This window comes from Nuphar pumila, chromosome 7 (genome assembly GCF_984573655.1).
Source record: "Nuphar pumila chromosome 7, dmNupPumi1.hap1.1, whole genome shotgun sequence".
Classification (NCBI taxonomy): domain Eukaryota; kingdom Viridiplantae; phylum Streptophyta; class Magnoliopsida; order Nymphaeales; family Nymphaeaceae; genus Nuphar; species Nuphar pumila.
In genome coordinates this window covers 101,880,943-101,888,657 of record NC_143255.1, presented here as the reverse complement: position 1 = coordinate 101,888,657, position 7,715 = coordinate 101,880,943, and the positions used below count along the sequence as shown (strand labels likewise).

Below are 7,715 nucleotides of genomic sequence, written 5' to 3'. Positions count from 1 at the left end.
GAGGTTTATCCACTCGATATGAAGGTTGATAAGGATGAAGGGAGGCAACTGTAAATAAGTGGTAGATGGACATTGGATTAAGGCACAACAGAAAGTGACTGGGGTGATAGCTGGACAGAAAAAAATGACTTGTGATGAAGAAGACCCCAATGGTGAGGCTATCTCGGCAATATGATATAAAATCCAAGTCTAAAAAAATGACATCAGATCCCAGTCTTTTAACTCAAGAATCAAGATAAGTTACATGAACCCTTTTCTTGATGTAGATACGTCATTTGGATATGGAAAAGTAAAAACAGGTGCATTAGCTACTTCAGTTTCAAACACACAGGGCATTAATGTAGGGATCTCTGTTATTTCTCATGATCAAGCTAAATCAGATATGGAAATCAAATTTCTGTGTGAATTATCCAACAGGAAAAGCATCTCCGAGTTACCAGCTGTTACTTGGGATGAGAAGATTGAAGATGTGAGGCTTGCCACTAATTCAAGTTTCAATGTTCTCAAGGATGAGAGCTAAGCTACAACAGCTGCCACAACAAGTTTTCCTGCATTACATTCAGAAGAAAATCTGTTTATCCCTGGAAATATAGTTCAACATGTGGCCTTGGTTGATGGTGAAAATAAACCAGAATCATGTGCTGGTGAAAGCCAGGATAATGATGAGCCAGACAATTATGTGGATATTTTGACATTGCTGGAACAGAACTAAGAATTCTAATTGTGCTTTAGTGCTTCATTCCGTCAAAAAGAAAAATTTTCCAAACATCAATTTAAGAGTCTCAAGTGGGTTGAAGTGGAAATGGGACTGATGTTCATATGGCAGAATAACTTCCAAACTCTGTCAGAGAATATACACTTTTGGGTGGGCTAATCCATACCATCTTAAGTTCTGATTCTGTAATACTGTGACACATCTCTCACAGGGGTGTACAGTGTGGATGCTTCGAACAACCAATTTATCAGGTACTTCAGAGCAAGATTTGGTGCTTACTAGACTTCTTCAAACAGACGAGTATGGACAGGATAAACAACCGATATGATAAACAACCAGATTTGATGGGGGAAATGTAAAACAGAGAACATGCCTTTAAATCAGATGTATCCATAAAGACGTATAAGATATGATATAGGAATCGATTGTGATAAATAAATAAAAATGTAAACAGAAAATCAATAACACTAACAAGAAAATAATAAAATGATAATCAAAACAGGAAATGGAAAATCAAAGGATAAGAAGAATGGTCATGAATAGGGGTTTAAATCTTCATAATAGAAAGAAATTCAGATAAACAAATCATGGAAAAAGGGTAATATATCAGAACACGATGGTTCTATTGATGTGGTAGCAGGTGGATCGGTCCTGCTATATGCAGGCCGATCCCACCTGTGGTACCTCTTGACAGAACGAAAACGAAGAATGCCATCATGTTTAACAAGATTTAACCGACAGAAACTAAAGGAAATAACATATCAAAAGAGAAAACCCCACCCAACGCAAATCGATAAATCAAGATATATAAAATAAAAATAAAATACACAACACAAGTAAGAAATCATACGAGATGATCAACAAAGAATGGAATACAGTAGATATTGAAGAGAGCATCATACAAAAATCTAAAGAGGAGAAAGGAGATGGCCACTTACCTGTGCTGTAGGGGATCAACTTCTTTTTAACTGAGAGAGAAGAAGACCCAGAGGAGGAGATCGATTTGCAAAAGGGGGAGAGTGGTATGATTGTTGAGAAGCCGATTGTTGGTACTTTGTAGTTGCAGAAATTCTGAGGAAGAAGCACCATGAAGGAGGATTCGATGGCAACTCTGAACCTTGCAGACACCCTGAAGGAGGAAGGAGAAGATGTGATTGTGAAAATGGAGGGGCAAAAGATGGATCGTAATGAAGAGGATAAGAAGGTGAAGCCGGGATCCCCTGAAGAGGCACAGGCGACCCCTTCTTAAAGAAGAAGCCGACTTGAGTTGTTGGAGATCAAGGGTCCATGGGAGGTTCGGTTGGAGATGGAGGGTAAGAGTGAGAGGGAAGAGCGTGCGGGAGATGGCCGTTTCCTCTTTCTCAAATTTCCAAAAGAAGGATTTCTTCCTTTTAGGATTTTTGTAAAATGGCTCAAAATGAGGTTTTTGGCAAAAAAATTCTATTTTCAAGTTAAAACCATTTGCTTTTCCTCAATTTTTGATTTTTATATTGCTTTTCCATTTTATTTTTTGTATTTTCGTAGTATAAAACTAAGATTTTTAAAAGAAAACTAAATTCTAAATACTATTTTTTTGTATTTTTCTGAGAAATATTTACAAAAGTATTTTTCTGAGAATTTTCGACCATTTCGGGGAAATTCCTTCAGAAGAATAGGTTTTGAACCCATGTTTTGAGAAAATGTTCAAGTTTTGACACTCGAATCGAGAAATAAAATGTGATGGATCCAAATGGACGTCGAATGGACTGTTCGAGCTATTTAAAGGCTATTTTTGGTATTTTCTATAATTTTAATTTAAAATTTGAACAAGGAGACTCAGATTTGGATCTGGACAATGGATCCAGATTCGAAATCAATTTAAACATATGAAATGAACTTAATTTCAATAAAACTTGAGAAATATATTGGAATTTAGATTTAAAAGAGACTCAATTGCTCAAAAATGAATTTAGGGGCAAGAAGAGAATATTTAAAAGATTTTGGAAAATTTGGGGTGTTCACACCGGTCCATCCAAACCGGTTTGGGTCTGAACCGGTTCGACCCGTACCAGTTCACCCAAATTATTTTTTTTATTATTTTTTTTTAAGAACTCGATCTGGGCGGGACCCAGACCGGTGGGCTCGGTCTGGGTCGCACCCAGACCGACCTGGACCGAACCGGTCCCCCCTATTAAAACAGCGGAAGGGGCTGAGCCCCTTCCGATCTCAGGTGCAGGGGGGTCGGCCCCTGCCAACCCTCCCTCTGCATCCCAACGCCTGGGCCGGTCTCCGGGGCCGGCCATCGGTGTCGGCCGGCCGACCCCCCCCCCCCCCCCCCCCTTTTCCCTCTTTCTCTGTAATTTTTTTTCTTAAAACATAACTCGCCGACAGCCATGGCTGCCGGCCCTCTGAGCTCTTAACAGAAAACGAAGAACGAAGAAGGAGATGGGGGAAGGGCTTACCTTGCCGCCGTCGCCGTCGCCGCCGTCGCCATCGCCGCCGTCGCCGTCGCCGGTAAGTCTCTCCTTTCTCTCTGTGCAGGGTGCGGAAAAGGGGAGCCTGCGTGAGGGTTTTTATAACCCTCACACAGGGTGGGGGCTGAGGATAACCTCGCCCCCCCTTTCTGCGGATTATGGGGGGTGAGGTTTATCCTCACCCCCACTCGTTACGCGGTTTCCCCCTTTGGGGGGAAACCGCAATTTTTTGTTTTTTGTTTTTAAAAAAACTTAATGTTTATCCCCTCTGGCGACTATGCCGGAGGGTTTTTTATAATTCTACCCCCCTTAAAAGAAGATTCGTCTCGAATCTTACCTGGAAACAATTGTGAAAAATGATCGCGGATATCGGATTCACGCTCCCAAGTAGCCTCCTTATTGTTGTGATGACTGCATTTGACCAACACCAGAGATAACTCCTTGTTTCTGAGCTTTTGCACTTTCGTGTCCAGGATTTCGATGTATTTTTCTCTCATACTCAGATCATCTTGCAAATCTAATACAGTCTCGACTGTATCTAATATATGGGAGGGATCTGGCACGTACTTCCGCAATATGGAGACATGGAACACGTTATGAATTCGAGATAAGGAAGGTGGTAGAGCTAACCGGTATGCTGCCTGACCAACCTTCGCCAGTATCTCAAATGGTCCAATATATCTGGGATTCAACTTTCCCCTTCGACCAAAACGCATTACTCCCTTAAACGAAGATATCTTTAAAAACACGTGATCACCTTACACAAATTCCAACTCTCGACGTCTTTTATCTGCATAACTCTTCTGTTGACTTTGTGCTGTGAGAAGACGCTCTCGAATGAATCTCACTTGATCTGCCATTCGCTGGACCATCTCTGGTCCTAACAAACTCCTTTCTCCGACTTCATCCCAACACAATAGAGTTCGACATCGTCGACCATACAATGCCTCAAATGGAGCCATGCCTATACTTGCTTGGAAGCTATTGTTGCAGGCAAACTCCATTAATGGCAAAATATCATTCCACGAGTCGCTATACTCCAAACTACATGCCCGGAGCATGTCCTCAAGGGTCTGAATGGTTCGCTCTGACTGACCATCTGACTAAGGGTGAAAAGCTGTACTCATTTTTAATTGCGTCCCCATAGCTTCTTGAAAACTTTGCCAAAATCGTGATGTGAACTTCGAGTCTCTATCTGAAACAATTGAATCAGGTACTCCATGAAGTCTCACAATCTCTCTAATAAACAATTGAGCCAATTGGTGACTGCTTCAATATTTGCAGGGTCTACCATAATCCCGTCTTTAGAAACAATCTGTCCAAGAAAGGACACTTGTTCTAACCAAAAAGCACACTTAGAGAATTTGGCATAGAGCTTATGTTCTCTAAGTGTCTGCAGGACTATCCTCAGATGCTCTTCATGTTGCTCCTTCGAGGTAGAGTATATGAGGATGTCATCAACAAATACTACAACGAACTTGTCCAAATAAGGTCTGAACACTCTATTCATCATATCCATGAAGGCAGCTGGTGCGTTGGTCAGACCAAAAGGCAAGACCATAAATTCATAATGGCCATATCTTGATCTGAATGCTGTCTTGGCCACATCTTTCTTCTTAATTCTCAATTGATGATAACCTGATCTCAAATCCAACTTTGAGAAGCATGCCGCTCCTTGCAGTTGATCGAACAAATCGTCAATTCTCGGCAAAGGGTATTTATTCTTAGATGAATAGAGTGTTCAAACCTTATTTGGACAAATTCGTTGTCGTATTTGTTGATGACATCCTCATATACTCTACCTCGAAGGAGCAACATGAAGAGCATCTGAGGATAGTCCTGCAGACACTTAGAGAACATAAGCTCTATGCCAAATTCTCTAAGTGTGCTTTTTGGTTAGAACAAGTGTCCTTTCTTGGACAGATTGTTTCTAAAGACGGGATTATGGTAGACCCTGCAAAGATTGAAGCAGTCACCAATTGGTCAAGACCCAAGAATCCTACTGAGATTTGCAGCTTTTTGGGATTAGCTGGGTACTATCGGAGATTCATTGAAGGATTTTCGTTGTTGGCGGCTCCAATGACGAAGCTTACAAAGAAAGATGTAAAGTTCGAATGGAATGAGAAATGTGAGCAAAGTTTTCAGGAGATCAAGAAGCGTTTGACCACTGCTCTAGTGTTGGTCTTACCTTCTGGATCTGGAGGTTTCACTATTTATAGTGTTGCCTCAAACAAAGGATTGGGTTGTGTTCTGATGCAACACGGAAAAGTGATAGCTTATGCATCTCTGCAGCTCAAAACACATGAAGTCAACTATCCGACGCATGATCTGGAGTTAGCAGCGGTGATTTTTGCCCTTAAGATATGGAGGCACTACCTCTATGGCGAGCAATTTGAGGTCTTTACCGACCATCAAAGCCTTAAGTATCTGTTTTCTCAGAAAGATTTGAATTTGAGGCAAAGGAGATTGTTGGAATTTCTGAAAGATTATGATTTCGAGCTAAAATACCATCCGGGTAAGGCGAATGTAGTCGCTGATGCTCTTAGCAGAATGGCAGGAGCTCTAGCTAGACTTGCAGATTGAGAGTTATTTTCCTCGATGGCTCATCAGAAGGCAGAAGCTCAATGCTTACCAGGTCGATTATTATTTGTACAGACCACATTGAAGTCAGAATTGTGGGATCAGATTAAGGAAAAGCAACCCATAGACCTAGATATGATGCAAGTAAGAAAGAAGATTTCAGAAAATGTAGAATCGGAATTCAAAATTGATGATCAAGGACTTATTAGATTTCGTCAGAGAGTGTGCATTCCCAAGGATGATCAACTTAGAAATGTGTTAATGGAAGAGGCACATCATTCTAGATATGCCATCCATCCCGGTAGCACCAAAATGTACCGAGATCTGAAAGATGCGTTTTGGTGGAGTGGTATGAAGAGAGACATTGCTGAGTTTGTAAGCAAATGTCTAGTATGTCAGCAGGTGAAGATTGAGCACCAAAGACCAGGTGGCCTTTTGCAACCACTTCCCATACCCGAATGGAAGTGGGCGGATATATCTATGGACTTCATTTCGGGGCTTCCTAAGACGAAGAATGGGATGGATTCTGTATGGGTGATTGTCGACAGGCTAACTAAGTCAGCTCACTTTTTAGTTTGTAAGACAACTCACTCGTGTGACCAATTGGCTCAATTGTTTATTAGAGAGATTGTGAGACTTCATGGAGTACCTGATTCAATTGTTTCAGATAGAGACTCAAAGTTCACATCACGATTTTGGCAAAGTTTTCAAGAAGCTATGGGGACGCAATTAAAAATGAGTACGACTTTTCACCCTCAGTCAGATGGTCAGTCAGAGCGAACCATTCAGACCCTTGAGGACATGCTCCGGGCATGTAGTTTGGAGTATAGCGACTCGTGGAATGATATTTTGCCGTTAATGGAGTTTGCCTACAACAACAACTTCCAAGCAAGTATAAGCATGGCTCCATTTGATGCATTGTATGGTCGACGATGTCGAACTCCATTGTGTTGGGATAAAGTCAGAGAAAGGAGTTTGTTAGGACCAAAGATGGTTCAGCGAATGGCAGATCAAGTGAGATTCATTCGAGAGCGTCTTCTCACATCACAAAGTCGACAGAAGAGTTATGCAGATAAAAGCCGTCGAGAGTTGGAATTTGTGCAAGGTGATCACGTGTTTTTAAAGATATCTCCGTTTAAGGGAGTAATGCGTTTTGGTCGAAGGGGAAAGTTGAATCCCAGATATATTGGACCATTTGAGATACTGGCGAAGGTTGGTCAGGCATCATTCCGGTTAGCTCTACCACCTTCCTTATCTCGAATTCATAACGTGTTCCATGTCTCCATGTTGCGGAAGTACGTGCCAGATCCCTCCCATATATTAGATACAGTCGAGACTGTATTAGATTTGCAAGATGATATGAGTATGAGAGAAAAACCCATCGAAATCCTGGACACGAAAGTGCAAAAGCTCAGAAACAAGGAGTTATCTCTGGTGTTGGTCAAATGGAGTCATCACAACAATAAGGAGGCTACTTGAGAGCGTGAATCCGATATCCGCGATCATTTTCCATAATTGTTTCCAGGTAAGATTCGGGACGAATCTTCTTTTAAGGGGGGTAGAATTGTAAAATCCCCTCTGGCATAGTCGCCGGAGGGGATAAACATTAAGTTTTTTTAAAAACAAAAAACAAAAAATTGCGGTTTCCCCCCAAAGGGGGAAACCGCGTAACGAGTGGGGGTGAGGATAAACCTCACCCCCCATAATCCGCGGAAAGGGGAGGCGAGGTTATCCTCAGCCCCCACCCTGCGTGAGGGTTATAAAAACCCTCACGCAGGCTCCCCTTTTCCGCACCCTGCACAGAGAGAGAGAGAGAGAGAGAGAGAGAGAGAGAGAGAGAGAGAGAGAGAGAGAGAGAGAGGAGAGACTTACCGGCGACGGCAGCGAGGTAAGCCCTTCTCCCATCTCCTTCTTCGTTCTTCATTTTCTGTTAAGAGCTCAGAGGGCCGACAGCCATTGCAGCCGGC

The 7,715-nt window shown here is 42.1% G+C and overlaps 1 protein-coding gene across 1 annotated transcript; it reads right to left on the bottom strand.

Moving 5' to 3' along the window:
- Positions 1-516: 516 nt before the first annotated feature.
- LOC149832675 (uncharacterized) lies at positions 517-3,884 on the bottom strand. Its single transcript, XM_090013285.1, has 2 exons — positions 3,506-3,884; positions 517-548 (listed from the first exon to the last, which is right to left on the bottom strand). The coding sequence occupies exons 1-2, from the start codon at positions 3,882-3,884 to the stop codon at positions 517-519; spliced, it is 411 nt and encodes a 136-aa protein (XP_089869411.1).
- Positions 3,885-7,715: the final 3,831 nt, after the last annotated feature.